Genomic DNA, 23,927 nt, shown 5'->3' with positions numbered 1-23,927 from the left:
GGGGAAGCAGCGCCTTTGACTGCCCCAGAACTTGGACAGATGCTTGTTTGAGACTGCAGAGTTCCACCCGCAGAGCACAGCAGAGATGGTTTTAGCCTAGAAGCTGTTAGGAGCAGGTGTGACCAGACGCCCCCTCAGGCTCCTGGGGTGCCCCCAACTCTGAGAGGGATGGCCCCTCATGGGCCTGCCAGGATGAATTAGCTGTGGAGCGTACCTCAAGTTACCCAGTGGGCTGACTCATGTTTCTGGTGGTTTCATATTGACTGATGTTAGAGAGCACTTGCCCAAAACAAAAATTTTGGCTTAAACATAACTTAAGCCTCCTTCTTGACGGGAGTTTGGTATCAGGACCATTTCCTTCCTGGGGCTCTTCATTTAATATTGTGAAACTATGTCATGGTACATGGTTAGTTACTTGTCTTTCCATTTACTGTGGCAGGTTATTGAGACCTATTGAAAGATTTGAGACCTAATGTGAAATATATAACGATATTAAGTAAATTAGTCAGAAGGAAAATGATTTTTTGTCAGGAAAAAACACATCCTTTGCTCTTCCTAGGGATTTATTTACCACTGTAGCAAGTATGAAATTATACTCAACTATGTCTGTATCAGTTTTAGTTAGTTTTTAGCAACAGAGGAAGCTTCTAAAGCTTCTGGAACAGGTAGAAGTAACTTTTTTTAAAAAGTGAGGTATTTTTATTGTGACTTCTGTGTCATTTTATTTGATGAGACTTATTTCAGGGACCTCTGTGCATGGAGATGACTTATCTGTTCAGAAGAACAATTGGAAGATTGAAGTCTCAGAGGAAATTACAAGCAAGATTTAAGTCAGGTGTCATAGAATCTTTCCGTGGGCCAGTGAAATAGCCAAGGTCAGTCAGGAATGTGACCAACTGGAAATGTGCTCCAAACCCCCAGGGGCAATGTTACTGAACTTGCCCTGACTGTTGCCAGGAAGAAATGCTAGTCCAGTTTGGTGGACCTTCTGGGTTTTTTTAAGAGAATATAGAAGTTCAGATTTTTAAAATGTGAAATCTTCCCATTTGGAGAAGTTAGTGACTAATAAGAAAATATAAAAAAAATAAAAGACCCTGTGTTGACTAGATCCAGGTTACTTGCTGTCATTGTGATTTCTGGTTGATCAGTTTATATGGTTTACATATCACATTATTTGTAGACTGGGGTCCAATCCTAAGTCTGCATGGGAGACTATGCTCAGAAGACAAATTAAACTTATATTTTCCTGGTGGAGACTGATGTGTTTATGGAGAAAGCCAAGTTTAAGTTTTTTTTCATAATTAATTTTTCTGGTTATAAACTGTGGTGTTCCTTGTTGAGAACCACCTTGTTGATAGAGGAGGATAAAAATTTTATGTAAATACTTATAGAGAAACCGAGAGTGTAATTTTTTCTTCATAATATTTTGTTAAAGCTTTCTTATAATTTTGTGCTGAAGGGAACTGAGACATTGTCAAGTCCAAGTTTCCTCTTCCACAGATGTGGTCCCTGGAGGTAAGGTGAGATTAAGATCATCAGCCAGTGACCAAGCCTGGCCTTAAACCTCGGTCTTCTCCTCATTGTTAATAATAACTAGCATTAATTGAGGTCCTCGTATTTGCTAGGACAGTTTTCTAATTTCCCAACGACCCCCTGAGGCGGTTACTCTTGTCACCTCATTTTACAGATGAGGAAACTGAGGCATAGGGACTTGCCCCAGGTCACAGGGCTGTAAGAGGTGAAGCTAGTGGAGTGTGTTTATCCCTCCACCATGCCACTTCTTAGTTTCCAGGCACTTATATTCTTAACTTCCCAGGGTATTTGGGCTATTCTAGAAAGCTGCAGTCTCTGAGTTTGGCATTGTATAAGAATCTGAGGAAGATGTTTTATTTATCTCCTATTAGCTCTATCTAGATATAATACATCACAACATCCTGTAAAATGTCCTCATTCCTTTTCATGACTATTGTTTTTAGACCGTGATTATTTGTAAAGATCCATTTTGCAGAAATTTTAGAAATTATTCTTTATCAAAGGTGCGGGATTTACAAGTCCACAATCCTAGTGGTGTGACATAGTGGCTACGAGCTCAGACTTCAGAGGAGGCAGATCTGGCTTCAACTCCCGATTGGGGAGCTATGTGACGTTGGGGAAGTGACCTGGCCTGGTTGGACCTCAGTTTCCTCTTTTGAAAGTGGAAAGAATCACAGCGCTCTCCTGGTAGCATTGTTGTGTTAAGGGAGACAATCTCTGAGCCCCTTGTGCCTGGCACATAGTTAGTCCTCCATTAAAGGGACTTACTGTGCTACTTCTATGCCCAGGGCCAAAAGGAAGGTGGAAATGCCGATGCTAAATAGCATGCGCTGGTGTGTTGTTTGAATTCAGGTTCTGAGCATGCTTGTTTGGTGTTCTCTAATTTGTGTCTTCACAGCTGGGGTGAGGTACCCTCTCTTAAGAATGGAGCAATGGACTGACAGATTCCCATTTTGAGTCCTGCTTTGGCCCGTCATGGATTGACTTTCAAAACTCTTTCTCAGCATTTTGCCGAGAAACTGAAGCTACCTGGTTGTGGACTCAGGGAAAAAGGGCATTTTTTTAAAAGGATTATTATATTCCCTATGATGGGAATCTTAGCGCAGAGAGGATTGCGTCAGAGCTGAAATGCTGCTGCCCATGGCTGTAAGCCTGGACACACATGGCAATCTCTTGTGGAGTTGGAGTTGTATCTACTTTTATTAGCTTATTTATGTATTGACATTTATTTGGGGGTGGAGGTGGGGGGTGGCCAGGGTAGCAGGAAATGATTCCGTTTTGAAGAGTGGCCATTAGAAATATTCACTGCTGTTTCCATTTCTTTTTGATGTATTGCCAGAGTACAGTTCAGGTAATAAAGCCTAAGTTAAAGGGAAATTTTACTTTTGAGCAATACTGCTGCTAAGCTAATACACACAAAGAAAAGATGCATTAGAAACCAGTCTTTATTACTTGGGAAGAGTACCTGGAGGAATTACTTGGTAGATTGTCAAAGCCAATGTGAAGTCTTTCAAAATGGGATGAGCACCCTTTCCAGGAACCTGTATTTCAAAAATATTTCTGCAATTTTTTCCTAAAATTACCTCTTCTCTCTTTTTTTCCAAAAAGCCACCTATGAGCTTTTTGTTAAGCTTCAGGAGAGGAAATTCTTGACCCTCAGTAAAACGTCTTAGTGAAGGTACTGGATGTCAGTTGAGACTGGAGAAGCTTTGGTGACAATACAAAATAAAAAGGCAAATAGCATGGACTTCGCTTACGTTTGAATTCTGTATCTGTCACCTTTCCGGTCACTCTTCAAGGCCTGACCTCCATTTAAGCCTTCACTGACCTGCCCAGTAATGTCTTCTAGCTCCTTCCACGGTGTCCCCACAGGTGCTTGCACCTCTGCTCGGAACTGTCTCTTTTCTGCTCAGCAAACACAGTGGCCATGAGCACTGTCCCCAGAGAGCGTTACCTCCTTCAAGGTTCAGACCGCTGGCCCTGAAGATCCTTGGAGGCCATTTCTAGCCTTAACATTCCTGAGACTGAGGGGTCCAGTGGCAAATAAATGCTCATCTTCCATGGGTGATTAGTTTTTAATCATTTAAAAAAATAAATAAGTAATTGGATTGAGTGTGTTGTGTGCTTGTGATCTAAAATTTTCTTCTAGATCAGACAAATTTTGCTTTCGAAATTGACTCTCCATCCTCCTCTGTTATTGTCTTTACTTCATTTCCTTGTTTTCTACATGATAAATGAAGTTATTTTCTATTATCACAGTCTTCATTTAGTATTTATTGTGAATCTTTCGTGCACATCTGTGTATGTGTCTGGTGTTTCCAGCGGGGTAATAAAGACTCCAAGGGGAAAGTCCGTGGATCTGTTTGATTTCTTTAAGTCAGCTGACATTCTGTGAGCAGCAGCTCTGTGCCGGGAACTGGAGACACAGTGAGATGAGTAAGATCCCTCTGTTTGAGGAGTTAGTTCAGTTGGGGAGTCAGGTTAATAGAAAAATACAATTGTGGGTACAAAGAGTACTTACATTCCCTCTAATACTTAATTACAAAGTTAAGAAGTACAATAAATGCTAAAAAAAAGTGCTTGCCAACTGATGGAATAAAAATGTTCTGATTGGATTGAGTGTCGTGTACAAATCAAGCAGTATTTCAGATATTGCAGGGTCCCAGAATAGGTTTAGGTGAGTTCATTGAGAAGACCCTGGAATATGGGATCCAGCTTTTAGGGAAGTAGATAGTGGTCTTGGAATGTAGTGAAAGTGAAAAACAACAATATAAACAACCCTCATAAGATGAGGTCCAGGCAAGAATCCTCTATAGGGATTTGAGAAAGGAGCAGGGCATATTTGGGCAAACAGGATGGTTGACGGCCAGCTATGATTCCAGACAGATTGCTGATGGAGGGGTGGGCCAGAGAGCCTGGGAGGCCGAGGAGATAAGTGAGAGAGGTACCTAAGGAGTATCGAATTAAGAAAATCCAAGTCCACCACGTCTCTTTGTCATTATTCAAAGGCTGCCGACTTGCCTAAAAGAGAACTGAGGCAATGTCTGCCAGGTAGAGGGGCGGAAGCTTAGTTTTCCTTGAAGAAGCAAAGCTCTGCTGAACTCGTTTATGAGATTCCTGCCAGACAAGTGCTGGGACCTGGCTCTCGGGGGATGGCTTGTGCCTTAAAATCTCTGGGGCCTCAGCTTTCCAGAACAGTGGGCATAGGTCAGAGGAGTTAGGGGTTGTCATGGAGAGGGAGTGCGTGAGAAAGGCCTGTGCCAAAAGGCTGGGCCTTCCCATTGCTCCGTTGGGCATGAAGCCCTTCTTGGAGATGTGTTTATAACTCACTAAAGAGCCCTCAGACTTGGACGGCACTTGGACGGCAGTGGTGGGAAATGGTTGTCTGAGGGAAAGCCTGCCGCATTGCCTGTGGCCGCATCTTCCAGTTGTCTGCACTGGCCTGGCTCTTCCTCTCTCCTTCCTGACCCTGGGCTGGTCTCCACAGCTGCTGCTTTTCTCGTCAGTGGCAGTGAGATGGGAGAGCTCAAAAGGCCTGGCCTGGCAAGATGCTCCCAGAGGCACGTGGAAATCACCAGTAGGGGGCAGCCCAGCATGCTCCTTAGTCTTCTGGTTTCTGTCCAGAGGCTCTGGGGCAGGGAGCAGAAGCCTTTTAGACTGTTTGCCTTTTGGGTGGTCCAAGGAGCCAAGAACTTGAGCCCAGGGGTATTTGTCCACCTAGTAACTGAGACACCCTGGGTCCAGCTTCCCTGCTATCATTTCCCCTGTATGGCTTTCACTGTCTCTCTTTCTCTATTTCAGTCCTTCCCTCCTTCCCACTCTCCCTCCCTCCCTTCCCTCCTTCCTTCTTTCTTTTTTCTTCATCAAGTTAAAAAATTCAAAAAAATATAATGACATAATACTTCATGTACTTATATTCAGAACTGACGCTTTAACATTTTTGTCTTTTTTGTTACATCTTTTTAAATAAATAGCTTAGTAATTTAATAAATAAATATTTTAACAGTTTAAGTTTCTTTATCCCAGGCCTATTCTCCTTTCCCAAGGTGACCTTCCTTGCAATCTTCTTTTTATAACTTTACAAATATCCTTGGCTATGAACATGATGTAGTATCGTTTTCTGTGTATTTTTAAAAGTTCACATAAATTGTTTTGTATTATGTGTACATATCACTATGCAATTTAGGCTATTTTTCTTTCTCACTTAGCATGAAGATCTCTTTCTGCTCAAATATAAAGATCTGGTTCAGTGCAACTTGTTTATTTTACACACCTTATTTTTTTCTGTTTCTTAATCGAGAGACACTGGGTTGTTTCCAACTTTCGATCCTGACCGTAGTACAGTGAATATTCTTGTACATGTCTCCTTAGGTGCATGTGTGAGAATTTCTCTCAGGTGAATACTCAGAAGTGGAATTGCTTGGCTATAAAGAGTACCAATTTATAATTTTCCAGGATACCAGCGAATTGCTCTTCAGTGTGGTGGTACCAATTTATACTCCCTCTAACAATGTAAGAGAAATCCTCCACATCCTTAGAAATGCTTTATATTGTAACTTTAAACATTTTGTCCATCTAGTGGGAGAGGAATGGTATGTCCTTGTTTTAATTTGCATTTCAGATTCCTTGTGCGGTGAGCAGCTTTTCATATGTTTCTTGGCCATTGAGGTTTCCTCTCTGTGAATTGTCTGTTATTAACTTTACTGGCTTCCATTCTAACCCTGTGATTTCTCAGTTAATGGGAGCTAAGGAGAGTTTCTTAAGTGGTAGATTTCACGAGCACTTTATCGCCAGCCTCCATATTGTGGGCATCTCTGCAGATGGTAACTTATGAAAGGGAATTCTTGGCATCTGGAGGGGCACATAACCCCCTTTTAATACAGCTCTTCTGTTGGTTTTTCCATTTTGACCAGGAGAAAAATTCATTATTTATTCGGTACATTCCTCCCTCCACAGTGAAACAATGTACTCTAGTGACCATTTTTCATAATTTCACATGGTTCTTTTGACGGTTTTCAGCAAAATCTTCTGTCTGGTCTTACATCCAAGAACAGTTATGCTTTGCTTAATGTCTGACTTATTTTCATCTCATGAACACTATGAATTTAGCACTGACTGAATAGATCCCCTTTCCTTCTTTTCTTGGGCATTTGTAACTAGAAAGCTTAGAATTAAGCTTGTGGCCTTTTCCGAATGAGTGTATGCATTTTAAACCTAATTCCTGGCTCCGCAGTATCTCTGCTCTTGCTTTTTTTTGCTTCTGTGCCTTCCAGTTTTATTTAGGTTAGCTCTTTGTATTTTATTGAATACAACTTGGGAGTTTATAAATTAAAAATCTGATGAAAAATGAAATAAAAATAAAATAAAGGGCATAAATAAAGGAAAGTTAAAGGTAAATGCTCTGTGCCACAGATGTTGGTTAAGTCCCTATTGAGTGTCAGGCCCGTAAGCATGGAGGATGCAGTGATGAGCCAGGAGAGAGTGTTGAAGAACTCAGATGATTTCAGGATGGTGACAGCCACCACGCTTGCTCAGCTGTAGGGAGTGGACAGGCTTCACTGGAAGTCCTGGTTGTGACCCCAAAGGAAACCCTGCCCACATTATCTACCTTTTTTTTGCTGCAGTTGCACGGAAAAAAAGCATTAAAATTTAGAATTCTCTGGAATACAGTTCTTATTGGGAGATAATTTAGAAGAGGGAGGTCACTGTGGTGTCTATAGAAAATGTTAGTGGAATGAAAATCTTGGGAAAATGTACCTAAAGTGTGGTAATTTTGAAACATTTCATAAAAACTCTTAATGTTGAAAATTGTTATTTGAGCATTAGGTTGGAATCTTAAAATGTTTTCTTCTGTGTGTGGGACAAGGATAGAAGGGAATGACTCCTTCCTGCACATCTATGAAGTGCCACACCCTGGGTATCAGGGAGTACCAAGATCTTTGAGCAGAAGATGCTCTGCTGTCGTGGAGGTTGCTTTTTTTATGTAACAGGGGACCATGTTTATGTGGGTCCTTTTAAAACTATTTCTCTTTAGTGTAATTTTGTTCCCTCAGAGCATTTACTAAATTTATTTCTAAAATTCATTTTCTACATGTGGGTGCCACAATCCTTACCATATATCTTGATATCTTTTTAATCTTTTATTGGATCGGGTAGAAGGGAGTTATAGATGCTGTATCTTCTCCCTCATTGGTTGCTATATTTTTCATTTTGACTCTTCTTGGTAACAGCAGGGCTACGTATTTGTTTTTTGTCTTAATTGAACTATGTTATGTATCTTGAATTTTTTGAAAAAGGGGAAAATCCATCCTAGCACAACTTCCTATAGTGCCTTTGGAACTCCAAGTGTTGCCCATACATCCATCCATCCATCCATCCGTTTGTCCATCCGCCCATCCTTCATCCTTTGAATATCTACCTTGTGCAAGGTACTTTGCTAGGTGCTGTGGTGCATATTAAGAATTATAAAACAAGATCCAGCTGTTGTGTCTTTAAAGAGGTTGTGATCTAAGAAAAGTGAATAGAGAGGTACTCAGATAACTGTAGCACAAGGAGATTCCATGGTGGTAGTTTTAGCAGCTTTGTCTTATAGTACTAGGGATTTTATTGCTTGCAAGTGACAGAAATTCAGATCAAACTTCTGTTAGTGACATCTAACCTCAGAGATGGAGGGATCCAGAGGCTAAAGTGGCATTTTTAGGGTTCTATCTCTCTTTAATCTCTTAGCTCTCTTGCCTTCTGCGTGCTGACTTCATTCTTGGACAGTCTCTTTCCTTGTGGCAGAAAAATCCCCCATGGAAGCCCCAGGCCTGTGTAATCTTTCAGCCGTGATCCCAAAGAAAGAGAGAGACTTGCTCTGTCCCGGCATTCATCTATTTAATTTCAGGGAAGATTCTCATTGGTCTAGTTGAGGTCACATGCACATCTCTGAGTCAGTCATCATGGCCAAGGGGATGGAATTCTCTGTCCAACCAGAGTCACCAGTTTACTCCTGTATTTGAGGGTTCGAGGGGTAGGGAAGAGGAATGTTCCTACAGGGAGTGCACTGGAGCCATGTGGGGTTTGTGAAATGGGCTTCCTGAAAGGAAAAATTGGTATTATTACTGACAAAGATGGAAAGAGGGGATGCTGGGCTAGGAAAAGAGAGAGTGGGGAGGAAGGGAGGGATGGAGGGGGGGAGAGAGAGAGAGAAAGGGGAGGGTAATCTGCTTCAGTATTTTCGGAGGTAAAAGGAGGGAGTGACTGCTGCTCCTGGAATGTGAGGAAGGATGTGATTTGTCTTGCCTGTGATGACGCCAGCATCCCTGTGGCTGTCACCATAGGGTAAAATGCCTTTGAGAGGTAGTGGATGCATTTCCATTTATTTTCACCCCCCTACACAGTGTATGCCTTGAAAGGGGAGGCACACTGAACATTAAGAAAAAATGAAACCTGGTGAACTTGTCATTGACCGTGAAACCTGATCAATCATGATTTCTTCTCAGCGGCACTCAGTTTTGCTCCCTTTGCTGTATTTTAAAAAAATGGTGGGGCTAGGGTGGGTGGGGAGGGGTCTCCTTGAGTACCCTGGTGAGGTTGGGTGGAAGTTACCCATTCTTTCGTGCGTTCCTACCTTCTGAGTCACTGGCTTTAACTCTCTGCTTTTTTGCAGTTACATTGCAAATCAGAAGAGGTTAGAAATCATCAACGAAGATGATGTTGAAGCTTACATGGGATTGAAAAACCTGTGAGTACTCAGGACTTGGGTACCTTACCTCAGAGCTTTTTCTTATGCTCTGTTATAGTCAGGTTGGCATTCATCAGTTAATTCTAACATACATGTGATTATGTGTTTTCATAGAACAATTGTGGATTCCGGACTAAAATTTGTGGCTCATAAAGCGTTTCTGAAAAACAGCAACTTACAGCACATGTAAGTAAAGGTTGATTCTTTTGTTTCCAAAGACCCAATTTATTCAATAATTTGTTCCTCTGTTTATTTTCCTTCTTTTCCAGCCCTAAACCTCCTTTTTTAAAGTTAGTATAGTTGTGATAATAGCTTAGAAACATTAGCTTTGATTTTGTTTGATTTCTGAATAGCTTCAGAGGGGTACTTAGAACAGCCTGTTTATTCCCTTTCATGAATTTCTGGGCCATTTCCATCTTGGACGGAGCAATAGGCCAACAGCAAGGAGTCTGATGTGAAAACTATGTCCTGGTACAACGTCCTTGATTCTTTTCCTTGGAATCATGACATGTTCCCTGGAAGACATCAAAACAGTGAATTGAAAGAAGCTGACTTGGCCTTGGCCTTTTTAGGGAACTAAAAATTACTAGTGCTTTTCCTCCCACAACAGATCTTCTTTTGAACCTTCATTTTCCCAAAGCTATCTGTCATGATTGATAAAAGTGAAGAAAAATCAATCATGGGACATGCCAAAGGTCAGATAATTATTAACAATAGCAAATGTTTCCCCTAAAGTCATGTTGATGCTCTGTCGACTGAAGCCAGATGGAAATACGGAGAGTGGGAGCTCTGCGGATGTTTGCTCCTGGATTCTGTTAGGTGATGGCACGTAGTCAATAGTGGCCTTCTTGAGAGGATTCTTCGTTAAACAGAGGATTACACACTCCTGAGCTCAGATTGGTGTCCCCATGGGGACAGTGGGGGCTTCTACTGGAGGAATGTTGTAAACATTCGTTGGCTCTTTTGTGCTTTGCAAATTCTCTGCAACAGTGCTTATGTGTCTCATAGACTACAGTTTACTTATAAGACTCTCACCTGCATTATCTCCCTTGATTTTTCTGATGCTTGGTCAGGAAGATCTTTTTGATTCCCATTTCATAGACATAAAATCAGAAGGAGGAAGTTCTAGGACTTGCGCAGGTCCACAGATCGAAAGTGGCAGAATTATGACTCCAGGGCTCACTCTTGGTCGTTTTCCTACAATAAGAGTACAGGAAATAAAATTTGTGTCATCCATGTAGTTTGAGAATCAGCCCTTCTTGTAACATTTGTCCTCTTTCTTTTCTTCGGGAGAATAGTCCCTCAACTGATTTCCATGCCAGTTATAAAAGAAGTCATTCTCTTACAGCAGATTGCCTGGACACGCTATGGAGATTTGTTGATATTATGAAAAACCTTAACTTCATAAAGCCAGTATCGTGACTTCCTATTTTATAGGTGACATTAATGGTGAAGTCACTTTAAACTAAAGTCTGTAGAGTTAAGATATAAAACATTAGGCAAAAATGTGATACAACTCCAAGGAACTTTATTAACACATTTCATTTCACTGCTTTTTGGCATCCTCTCTGTAGTTGGTCTGCCTGCACAAATCTGATGTCTGCGTAGGCCTTGATAGCATAAACAAGAGAGAAGTTGGATAGAAGAAAAAGGCAAAAGGCTCTAATGCAGTCACTTAACTGTAATTAATGCCCTCAGTGGTTAAGTTCTGGTATTTTCATTACAGCTGACTTTAGACCCAAATTACTCAACAACCACATCTTACTGGCTGTTTTGCCATTTCCCACCCTGTAATGCTGTGATGTGTACAGTGGGTGATGGTTAATTGTAGTTTTAGTAATAGACATTTATTACTTTACTATACCTCTTATATTTTCCTTACTTTCCTTGTTTCATGCTATTTATATGAATACCAAAGTCACCTTGTGTGTTTTTTCAGGGCGATATATGGTATCACCATATTTTTATGGCGTAGTTTTTTTTTTTTTTTTTTTTTGGTGAGGAAGATTAGCCCTGAGCTAACATCCATTGCCAATCCTCCTCTTTTTGCTGAGGAAGATCGGCTGTGAGCTAACATCTGTTCCCCTCTTTCTCTAGCTTATATGTGGGACACCTGCCACAGCTTGGCTTGACAAGCGGTGCGTAGGTCCACGCCCAGGATCTGAACCTGTGATCCCCGGCCGCTGAAGCGGAATGCACGAACTTAACCACTATGCTACCAGGCTGACCCTATGGTATAATTTTAACGGTATTCTATGTCCTGCACACAACTTATATAAAGCCAACTCTCTGTCTCCCAAAGAGATGTCATTTGAAAATTGGAAACCAAAGAGATGGACATATCCTATATAGTTTCTTTAAAAGGCAATAGTCGGGAAGCACAACCATTGGTCAAACTGCAAAAACTCTATTGGTATTTGTAGGCATGATTAAATCATAAGACAGAAAAAATAAAAAAATAAAAAAAATAAAAAATAAAAAAAATGGGACCAGCCCGGTGGTACAAGCAGTTAAGTGCCCACGCTTCGCTGTGGCGGCCTGGGGATCACTGGTTTGGATCCCGGGTGTGCACCGACGCACCAATTGTTAAGCCATGCTGTGGCGGTGTCCCAAATAAAGTAGAGGAAGAAGGGCACGGACGTTAGCCCAGGGCCAGTCTTCCTCAGCAAAAGAGAGGAGGATTGGCATTGGATGTTAGCTCAGGGCTGGTCTTCCTCACACACACACACAAAATAAATAAATAAATAAATCATAAGACAGAATGCAGTGAGGCAAGTGTTCAAACAGTTATGAAGAAGTCATAAAATGCAGTAAGCTTCATGTAGTCACATGATGAAAGAGGTTCCTAATCGCCAAAATGTGAACTTAAATTAAGTAACTGGCTTTTGAGAATGGCAAAGAGGAGGGAATCAAGGCAAGTGTCTGCCTTTCCAGACCTTGTCCCAACCTCAGCTATGACTGCAGGCTGGGACGCTGGCTTGTTGCTCCTGACTTCCCACACGTGAAGCTCACTCCTGCCTTGATATCAGCACAGTGGGTGTCAGGGAGCTGCAAGAGGGATGTGTATTAGAAGCTGTTTCTTGCCACCCCTGGAACATGCTGATGATCTCTCTGGGTTTCCACTGCAATATACAGATGTGCACAAGAGCAGCCTGAGCAGTTGAATTCAAATTGACTCCTTTCTCCCCCTTGCACCACTCTCTCCTACCCTGGGCATATTTAGCATCACCTGGTGACTGTCCAGAACCCCTACGACTGCTCACTGAGTGGATTTCTTGGTGCCTTTAATTCCTGCCCAGCCCCTGAGAACCCAGGGGCTGTGAGAAAAGCCAGTATTTGTGTTTCCAGGGGTTTTGCAGAGGTGCTAATTAGCTCCTTCACAAAGTTCTATAATCAAACAGTAAGAGGATTGTCGATTTTTTCCCTCCCCTCCTCCTCCTTTTTGGCTTTTCACTGCAATAATAAGTATGGTTCATAAAACTCATCTTGTTCTTTGGCGCGTGACCCCGCTCTGGGCCGTGCTGCTGGCAGCCCCACAGGGGCAGCTGCTCCCAGGCGGCTTCTGACCGAGAACCCTGACAATAGTGTCCTCTTTCTCTGCCTCCTCCTTCCTCGTTCTTCTTGGGAGCAAGTGTAGGTTTTTTTTTTTTCTTTTTTCCTTCAGAAAGATAGGGATTTCTAATGACGATGAAAACATTTGTGCCTCAAAGACTGAGGGGAAGACAGATTGACTGTTCAATGTATTATACTCCAATGAAAGCCATTCTTAATTCACGTTCCAAAAGAAAAGATTTATGTGGGCACATTTTACAACTTCCCGTTGTATTATTTTTTCATGTGGGTGAGCACTTTACACTTAGTGTGAAGAAAGAAGATTCAAACATAGAAGGAAGAGAGCACCATTGTGTAGATAGGGGTTTGGATGAGTGGAAATCTCAGTATAGAATTAAGTGGAGCGTGGATGCACACTTTCTTGAATTAGGAGATGCTGATGTGGCATTTTCTTTACTCATCAATTGACTAGCCTTCGCTCGTGCACTAGCTTCTGGGTTGTGGCCTCTCTCTGAAGGTGACTGGATACCAGGATACTTCCACTGATGATTTTGATGGGCTGACGCAATAGACTAGCCTCAGGTGAGGGGCCAGGATTACTGTCACCCTCAGATCTCCCGTTTTTATCTGACTCTCAGCCCAGCACTTGCTTCCCTGAGTAGGAAACAGACAAACGGAAAGGCTCCTTGCAATTTCTTGAGAGCTTGGCTGTTTTGGTAAAAGTTGATGTTTGTTTTACATTCATGTTACTTATTAGACACGTGTCTAGAGGCCCAAGCATTGGACACTTCTTAAATAAATTCATCTAGTAAACAAATTCGCAGAGCAAGTCAGCTGCCAGGATTATGGCGCAGAATTTCCCAACTCAAGGTCTCACGGTGCTGATCATTGGGAACTGGAACTCCCATCCTTTGAATGAAACGACATATTCAGAACACACCAGTAAATTCAGTATTATTTTTTCATTCACAGATATAACATCATTTCCTTGTCTGGCTTGTCCAGGTCTTAAAATGATATGCTGCTAAAATAGTTCAAGATAAAATCTGACATATTCCTTATTATCTGATTTTTTGTTGTTCTGATCATGGAATTATCTGGTTATTTAGAAGTTGTATATAAACGATCTCAGCAAACTTTATCAATCACTAAGTATGTTCTTTCGTATAAAAACACGTTAAATTCAGTTGATCTTCTGAGTTTTTTGTGTCATGTGATTTCAAAATATTAATAATGTTCTTTAGTTTTAAAGCATCTTTTTTCCCTAGTGATTTTTATGGGTTTTTTAAAAATTTTTTTTATTGAAGTCATAAGAGTTTTTATTTTATTAATTTCAGTCATACGTTATTGTCAGTTACCATAGGAATGAGCCCCTTCATCTCTTGTGGCCACCCCCAATCACCTTCCCCTGGCAACTGCCAAACTGTTCTTTCTGTCCGTGTATTAGTTCATCTTCCATATATGAGTAAAATCATATGGTGTTTGTCTTTCCCTTTCTGGCTTATTTTGCTTAACATAATACCTTCAAGGTCCATCCAGGTTGCAAATGGGATGATTTTGTCTTTTTTTATGGCCGGGTGGTATTCCATTGTATATATACCACATCTTCTTTATCCAGTCATCAGTTGATGGACACTTGTGTTGCTTCCACGTCTTGGCTATAGTGAATAATGCTGCAATGAACATAGCGGTGCATAAGCCTCTTTGGATTGTTGATTTCAAGTTCTTTGGATAAATACCCAGTAGTGGGATAGCTGGGTTGTATAGTGTTTCTATTTTTAATTTTTTGAGAAATCTCCGTACTGTTTTCCACAGTGGCTGCACCAGTTTGCATTCCCACCAGCAGCGTGTGAGGGTTCTCTTTTCTCCACAACCTCTCCAACATTTGTTATTTTTTGTCTTGGTGATTATAGCCATTCTAACGGGTGTAAGGTGATATCTTACTGTAGTTTTGGTTTGCCTTTCCCTGATGATTGGTGATGTTGAACATCTTTTCATATGCCTATTGGCCATCTGTATATTTTCTTTGGAAAAACGTCTGTTCACATCCTCTGCCCATTTTTTGATCGGGTTGTTTTTTTGTTGTTCAGTTGTGTGAGTTCTTTATATATTATGGGGATTAACCCCTTGTCAGATATATGACTTGCAAATATTTTCTTCCAGTTGGTGGGTTGTCCCTTCATTTTTATCCTGGTTTCCTTTGCCTTGCAGAAGCTCTTTAGTCTAATGAAGTCCCCCTCGTTTATTTTTTCTTTTGTTTCCCTTGTCTGAGTAGACATGTTATTCGAAAAGATCCTTCTAAGACTGATGTCAAAGAGTGTACTGCCTATATTTTCTTCCTGAAGTTTTATGGTTTTAGGTCTTACTTTCAAGTCTTTGATCCATTTTGAGTTAATTTTTGTGTATTGCAAAAGATAGTGGTCTACTTTCATTCTTTTGCATGTGGCTGTCCAGTTTTCCCAACACCATTTATTGAAGAGACTTTCCTTTCTCCATTGTATGTTCTTAGCTCGTTTGTCAAAGATTAGCTGTCCGTAGAGTTTATCATTTTTAATTTAATTTAATCCTTCTATTAATTGTTCAAAAGGTCAGTGATCTCTAGGAGGTATATAACTTAGCTCTGAATCAGGATACAAAAAATAAGCTTTTGGGTAAAAAAGAGATTAAAAATAGACGTTACGAAAATTATGTCCTCCTTTTTCCCCCATAAGCAAAAATTATAGGAGAGACAGGAAAAACCAAGCTATCAATCTAGGTGAAAAAAAGAGATTTTAGGTCTAAGTAAGGCATGTACCATGATCAAATAAAATTATACTTGGAAAAAAAATCTCTTTTTGAATATTTTATTCCTGAAACATAGCATTTTAAATTCACATTTAATGTTTTTGATTCCTTTCAGCAATTTTACCCGAAATAAACTGACGAGTTTGTCTAGGAAACATTTCCGTCACCTTGACTTGTCTGAGCTGTAAGTAATGATTATATGTGGCATTTGGGGAAGAAATTTCAAAGGAAAGGGTAATTAAGTATTTTTTAAATGACTGGTGCTACAAATCTATTTTTATATCAAAATTTCTGAAAAATGATTTCTCAAGTTTTGGCCACTTGTTCTTTTATTTCCTCATGAAGATATGATTCAGTAATAAAAAAATAGAAATCTCAATGGTAATATATCATTTATGTGAGTTTGAGTGTTGTTTTACATAAATGATTTGTTTTCTAATGGAGGGAAAAAGAGAAAAAGACAGAGGCTTTGTGTTAAAATGGCGACATATCTCATAGCATCTATTTGGTCCCTGTTATGTCCAGGCCCTAATGGAAAGGAAACTCATTCAAGGAGGAAGTAACAATGGGAAAAACTCCCCAATTTTTATCCCCCAACCCCAGTGCTGGCTTAGTGAACACTGGAGGAGGGTAGTCCTTCTCCCTTCCCACCCATCTGCGTGAGATTTTCTTCTAGGTCTGCCACTGCATTCAGTATTTATCCTTATGCCCTAATTTCCTTTGCTGTAAAATGATAAGAAAAATATTGAACTGTGTTGGTGACTAATAGCCAGCATTTCCAAGTGGGCTCGATTTTTTGTGTTATCACTACGAAACAAATACAAACTGTTGCTGTTCCTTTGGGTAAAGCACCCAAAGAACCCTAAGGCAGAGGCTCTGTGGGGCAGAGGGGGGCCCAGGTGGACAAGGCCTTTGAATACCAGGCGGTGGCTTTTGCTTAAACTGTGTGTTGCCTGAGTTGTAGGGTCCACCCCTCTTCACAAGGAAATTGTGCAGATTAGAAGATGCCATTAGTGGAGAGACAACAAGTTAATAGGTAGTATTGAGTGTTACTTGATGAAAGTCTCGGAGACTGGCAACTATTTGGAATAAATTAAACTCAGGGCGTTGAAGCACTAGCTTTCTATGACAAGAATAAACATGAAAAACTTAAGGAAGATTTGTAGAATAGAATAAAATACTCTGTAAAAATCTGGAGTATCACTGCAGAAAATTTTCTTGATTAAAAATTAGAGTTCTGATTTCAAATTCACGTCTCAATATTTTCCCTGCTGAATATTTAATCAATTCATTCAACAAATGTTAATTGTGTGCCTATTACAAATTAAACTAACATGGCACTAGGCCATGGGGATATAAGGAGTTTCTGTGTTCCAGGATTCTGCTATCCAGTGGGAGAGATAGAAGCCTAAACAGATAAGTGTGTGTGGTGTAGCAATCACTGCAGAAGGGGTTTGCACAATGCGCCAGAGGAAGAAGCCTGCTGTGTGCCAGTGTTGTGTGGTCATATGAGCATTGCTATATTTATAACTGAAGATCTCTTTTCTTCTTTATCCTTTCTGTAGATTCAATCATACCTTCTTTTTAGAAAGACTCTTTAGGTTTTCACATACTCAGAATGCCAGGAAACATCTTGAGTTAGTGGGGTTTGAAGATTGTGGATCTCTTCTGCATTGTAGTCCATAGTCCAGTAGCATCAAATCCTGTTTTGGTGTTGGAGAGATACTTGGAGGCCATCAAACAGACGCAAATTAAACGAGTCTTCCATGACCACATTTTCCTCAAAGAAACTCCCAGAAAAGTCTCCTGAGATTCTAAGAACCCAACCAGAAAACCACAGGAGTAAATAATGTTGCAAAGCCCAGATCCTGTCCTCATGGAAATCTGAAGTGTTGTGGTTAATGCCAGGCAGAGCCTATGTAACGATTTTAAATGGCCTCATTTAAAGATTCATTACCATAAATGGAATTCATCTTAAATAGGCCACTGAGTATTATAAATAAGCATTGAAAGATTTTTTTTCTGTGGTTTTTATTTTCCTCTTGACTACTTCCTCTTTCACCAATCGCAGACCACAGGAGGTTGGGCAGTGCGGCTGAGTGGTGGCTTCCTCTTTGCAGACCCTCCCACAGTGGGCTAAGAGGCTTAATATGGAGCTCAGCTGCCCTTGCTTTCAGAAACCTTGAGCTTGTTGCGTGTGTGTGTGTGTGTGTGTGTGTGTGTGTGTGTATGCGGGAAGTCTAAGAGCTCCCTTCCAGGTTCTGTCTCTCACATTCACTCTCACTGTCTTGCATCAATCAAATTGAACCGTGGTTGCATAATGCAGAAAGCTCAGAGTGCTACCCTCTTGGCTCTCACACTTTAGTCTTGTATTTACAGTCTCATTTTAAGTTAAGATGAAATTGCTCTGTCCGCCACTGAAGTCTGAGCTTATTAAGTGGTAACACTTCAATTTCTAGCCTGGTCAGAAATAAGTGTGCTCACGTTCCTGAAAACTTATTGTTGGCATCTTCACTTAAGATCTTCTTAGTAACTATATAATAACTGTGATAAATTTGTTATGGCACCTTATTTTTCCCCATCTTAGGAGACATCATTTTCTATCCTATATTATAGCTATTTTTGTTCCTAACTTGTTTCCCCTATTGTTCTGAAAGGCCCTACATCACTTTGCATCCTTTAGCCTCTACAGTGGTGTTTTCACATAGCAGAATCTCAGTAAGTATTAGATAAATAAATGAATAAGTACTGTCATGCTTTAAAGGTGAGTATGACTTCCACAGATTGCTGGCTAGAAATAATTCATAATGTTGTAGTGCTTCCTAAACACTAGTGTAGTTAACAACTAAAAAGGAGAAGCCTGATTGGGTTTCATTTTTGTTCCATGTAGGATCCTGGTGGGAAATCCATTTACATGCTCCTGTGACATTATGTGGATCAAGACTCTCCAGGAGACTAAATCCAGTCCAGAAACTCAGGATTTGTACTGCCTAAATGAAAGCAGCAAGAATATTCCCCTGGCAAACCTGCAGATACCCAACTGTGGTAATTTACTTTTAAATCAATGATTTCTAGTTGCTATTAATTTTCTGGCGAGTCTGGGAAGATCACCACTACCCAGATTTTATACAGTATGCTCTTAATGTCTCCAGTGAGTCGGGCAACATTTGTGTGCAGTGTGGAGAAATCAACTGGGAGCAACGTTGCTGAATATTCTTTGCAAGTAGAATATTAGTTTTGAATGGAAGACTTTAAAGTGCATAGAGAAAAAAGTACACTGTTTATTCCTTTCTTTCTTTGTTCATTTGTTTGTATCATCCATCCATCCATCCATCCATCCATCCATCCATCCATCCATCCACCATTCAAAAAATATCTGCTAATAACGTGGTACTTCACTGGCCACATATATACTTAGTTGGCACCCAGGCCACGTAGAGGGAAGGATCTCAGGATGATACAGTGTCCTGGCTGCACAAGAAAATGCAGTTAAATCCAGCACATTGCCTTAAACTTGTCTTGCTGCCAGATGTCTGTGTCTCTTGATGGGACACCACAAATCTGCCCTCACACATGATTTTCCCCATGTCTGGCTTTACGATCTCCTCCTTTGCTCCTCCCCCACTCCTTCCCTCAGCATCTGCAGCTCCACAATTTAAAAGGGCACCATATGATAAACTCACAGCTGTCTGTGAGTGCCAGTGTGTTTACAAAGAAGGAAAATCCAAGTGTTGTGGTTAGGATTTTACTGCTACGGGCTTCTGTGACACACCTCTACAGTACCCACATAGGCATATTATTCCTCTGTTGAAATTGTAATCAGTTAGTCAACCAGTTAATCAGTTCACAATTGTATCTCATCTTCTGGCCTACTAGCTGGTGACACAGCAGAAAGCCATGTAGCACCTGGTTCTCGTCCACAAGGAACCTCTATATTAACCATAAACTTCTGATTCTTTGTTTTCAGAAGACCCTGTTGTTTGGGGTCAATTTTTATTTAAGGAAAATATAGCTGCTGCTCACTTTTAGTGAGAATGTAATAAAAGGAAAGATAAGTGTTTGTTTCTTACCCTGAAGGGGCTTAGAAGACAACACGTACCCTTCCCACAGATTTTTCTGTCATAGCTGGAGCCCTTTAGCTTCATAATGGGGGAATCAGGCTTTGTTCCCTTGCCAACTTCCCCTCAGCCTTCTTTGTTAGCCAGCACTTAAAAAGGAGTTTTTAATATACATCTTTTCCTGATTGATAAGTGGATAACCATTCTCTGTTCTGGCATAAATTTACACCACTGCGAGAAACTGCCTAAAGGGACAAGAAATTCAATGTTGAGTCACCTGGCCTCTTGGCCAGCTCCCAAATCCCCATGACTGTTGTGACCACATTGGTTCAGCAACCACTGAGAGGAAAAAAAGAGACTGCATCTGACTCCTGCTCTGATTTCACAAACAGCCTCTTAATAAATGTCTGCTTTGCCCTTGCCTGAAACCAATCTTATTTTTTTTATTTTAATTTTTGGCCATGTTGTCTTGACAGCATTCTGGTAATGCACCCACCTAATGTGTTGTGGAGAGACCGTTGTGATTGCAGTAGGGGAAGGGGAGAAGCAAATTGGTCCTAATTTTTCCTGATCAATTTGTCAATTTTCAATAATTTTTAATTTGTTTCCTACAAATTAGTCAATGAATTGAGTGTATGAGAGTGAGACTTTGAATCCACTGTCAGAGGGCATGCGTTTGATTGATCTATTAGGACTAAATGGTTACATTCATGCTAACGTACATTCATGCTAACGTTCACAATTAATTTCAACGTCAACCATGCTGTTCAAAAAGCAACATTATAAAAGGTGAATTGATAGACTTATTTTTCTACCAGTTTTGTATTTTTAAACTATTTTGTTATTTTTCTGTTAATTTTTATTTTCTTTCCAAGTGTTTTTTAGTTATTTATAATTGTGCAAATAATGCTGATACATTTTGTTGTAAAAATAACTTCCTATATTGCACTTAAAGCTTGTCTATTTCTTGCTTGTGACCATTTTGGGTCAGTAATCATAGATCTATCATATTCTTTTTAATTTTGCTTGGTATTCATGGTAGAATATACCTTAATTATGTTAAATCTTCCGTATTGATAGGCATTTAGTTTATTTCCTATTTTTCTTTACTACAAAAATGTTTCAACAAACATCCTTCTGTATGCTCTTTGTGCATATGCACAAATGCAAAGATTTTTCTCGAATACATAGCAGGAAGTAGAATTTTTGGTTCATATGGTTTGCACATTAGAAAATGGTCGTACCAATGTATAGACACCCTAGCAAAGCATACCTTGATATTAGCAAACTTTTTATTTTTTACCTTTCTAAAAAATGGTATGTCATTACTTTTTAGTTTGCATTTTCCTGATTAGTATTGAGTATATTCTATGTTTACTGGACATTGTGTTTATTCTTCAGTGAACTACCTGTTTATATACTTTGTCTATTTTTCTATAGTGTTTTTCCTTTTCTTCCATTGATAATCTTCTTTGTTTTATTTTTTTCTTGTTTGCAAGTTATGAATTATGTTTCTGTTTTTGTAAATATATAATGCCAAAATATTTACCACACATATTTAAACATATTTTCTGTAAGTATCTAGAGACAACCCCCAGCAAGATAAGAAAAGATACTTTTACTTCCCTTTACTTTCTCTTTCCATCTCTCAGATTGTTATCATCTGGGATTTTATTTTTAGATTACTTAACTTTTTTGAAGATTTACAGTTTCTTTGCATATCATTGATTTTTGTATCCTACTACTTCCTTTTGGAGTGATTTTTCTGTTTACTGGAGTATAGCCTCTGATATTTCTTTCAGAGAAATTTAAAAAATAATATCTTCAAGTTCTGGCTTGTATTTTTTCTTCTCAAAGGAATTGACTGAGTATAAAATTCTAGACTCACAATAACTTCCTCTGAGAGCTTTGCAGATATTGTACCGTATTCTCCTTGTGTTCCGTGTTGCTAATTAGAAGCCCCAGGCCAGTCTGATGCCTATTTCTTTTTTTTTTTTTTCTTTTGTGAGGAAGACCGGCCCTGAGCTAACATCCACTGCCAATCCTCCTCCTTTTTCTCCCCAAAGCCCCACTAGATAGTTGTCTGTCATAGCTGCACATCTCTCTAGTTGCTGTATGTGGCACGCGGCCTCAGCATGGCCGGAGAAGCGGTGCGTCGGCGCGTGCCGGGGATCTGAACGCGGGCCGCCAGCCGCGGAGCGCGCGCACTTAACCGCTAAGCCACGGGGCCAGCCCCTGATGCCTATTTCTTGATAGGTAACCTATGCTTTTCTTTTCCTTCTAGAAGCTTTTAAGATTTTCTCCTTATCCATGTTATCCTTAAATTTTACCACAATGTAACCAGGTGTGTGTGTATGTTTTTAAAAATTTATTCTGTCTGCCATGCAATGTACTCTTTCAATATGAGTGTTCATGTCTTCAGTTCTGGAAGACTTTTCTAATTCATTTAGGTGGATATTTACCCTTCTGGCTCCACCCTCCATACCTCTCAACCTTCTGTAATCCTTTCCATCTGCTTGTCCTTTTGTGCTACATTCTGGGAGAATTGGTTTACTCGCTACTTTGCCCTTCAGCTATTTCTCCAGCTACTGAATGTCTCCCTTCCAAAATCAATTTTTAATTTCCACAATCTCTAGTGATTGACTTTTTATGACTGGAACACCCTTCTCCATATCGGGGTTCACCATGTCTCCAGGGTATCACCAGCACCCTGATTTTCTCCTGTCCAACTCCCACACTCATTGCTTCTACCTGGAGGTAGCTACAGGTGCTGCTAGATGGATGCTTTGCCCAAGGTGGAAGGGTAGGGGTGGGACGAGGAAAGGTTATTCCTCTAGTTGCTCCTAGTCTTTTTCTTAACCAGCAACCCTGTGGCTTGGCATAGGTGGGCTCCCCCCTGCCCCGCAGTCTGTCCCTTCAGTCTGGGGTCAGCCTAGAACCTCCTGCAGCACATATTTCTGGGGCTGTGCTGTTTTTCTTTAATCCCATTTCCCCTTTCTCTTGTTCAGGGGTTCCTCCTAGTTTCTTACCCACCAGCAGTATGCCTTCTTGTTTTCCAACATGGTTCTGCATTTTTAAAAAAATTTATGTAATAACTAGAGATTTGAGATGAGAGGGGGAGACTTCTGTTTGGGGCTTGGTCGTGTATTAGTTTTCTTTATGATAGTTTCTCAACTTTGGTTCTTTAAAGAGAAGTTAGACAGATTGAGCAGGAAATTATATTAGATTGTTGGATTTAAATTCTGTCTCTGAAATTCCATGTTGAAGAAATTAGATAATACGCTAATATCTTCAAGTTAGATGTCTTGTTTAAAACATGGATTCATGATCAGTTGGCTTTTCATCTAGATCTTTCCCTTTGCAAACTTTTGAAACTTATCTGTTGTGTTTAAGTCACAGATTCATGGAGTTCATCTTATTTACTTTTTTTTTTTTTTTGGTGAAACTTGGAAGCTAACTCTAGGAGTAGCTCATGAGATTATGGTCTTGTGTGTTTCATCGTTGTAAACCAACAATTTGCCAACAACTATGGCCATTGCATTTAGCTTACCACTGCTAATATTATAATTTCAATTAAAAGGAGCTATTGGGATTTCATTCCATTATAAGCTGAGTTTTAGTTAAAAACTTCCCCTTTTAGTATTTCCTTATGTAGGCATTATATGGTGAACAAGTTGTCTACGTTTTATAAGCAAATATGCATACCCTATGGTGTCTCATGTATCCCTTGGATGTAACAGGCATTTGATTACTGTTTGCTGAATTGATCAATTAATAAATGCGTGAACCATATTATATTAATGATCAGATTGGACTAGATTTTTAATATAATGGTGTGGATATTTCAGTTAAGCAAAGATAACTTAAACATTTATATTATTCTAGCCAAATTAGTCCATATTTTAGCATTTTGTAGTTCCCTTTGAAATTTCTGTCATCATTGCATTTTGAAAGAATCTCATTTTTGTTTAGTGATGAAGTGAGCCTGGCCGGCGGGGCTGGGAAGTTTAAGTGCACCGTTCCTGTTAGCAGCACAGTCAAACTGCCTCACAATGTTTCTCTGCCAGTCCCCTCCTGCTGTGAATTACTGTAAATTTATTCACGCTGTGAAACATGTTGTGGTTTGTTTCTCTACAAGGTCCTTTTTAACCTTAGAAAAACTTTATTAATTGCAAGGCAACAAAACATATTTATATAAAATTTGCACTTTAATTGGAAAAACGGGGTGCTCTGAGCAGTGGTTTTTAAGACAGAAACTGAATCACACCAGTGCT

General features: G+C 40.0%; 1 protein-coding gene across 4 annotated transcripts in view; it reads left to right on the top strand.

Moving 5' to 3' along the window:
- Positions 1-23,927, top strand: part of NTRK2 (neurotrophic receptor tyrosine kinase 2) — a 350,327-nt gene that overhangs the window by 19,474 nt on the left and 306,926 nt on the right. For all 4 annotated transcript variants that reach the window (XM_058565525.1, XM_058565524.1, XM_058565523.1 and 1 more), the window contains exons 2-5: positions 9,185-9,259; positions 9,374-9,445; positions 15,711-15,779; positions 18,486-18,640. In XM_058565525.1, coding sequence (XP_058421508.1) covers positions 9,185-9,259; positions 9,374-9,445; positions 15,711-15,779; positions 18,486-18,640 — 371 coding nt within the window. The remainder of the gene's footprint in view (positions 1-9,184; positions 9,260-9,373; positions 9,446-15,710; positions 15,780-18,485; positions 18,641-23,927) is intronic.

This window comes from Diceros bicornis, chromosome 22 (assembly GCF_020826845.1).
Source record: "Diceros bicornis minor isolate mBicDic1 chromosome 22, mDicBic1.mat.cur, whole genome shotgun sequence".
NCBI lineage: Eukaryota > Metazoa > Chordata > Mammalia > Perissodactyla > Rhinocerotidae > Diceros > Diceros bicornis.
Note: the sequence above shows the minus strand (reverse complement) of the source record. Positions and strands in the feature narration are given on the sequence as shown.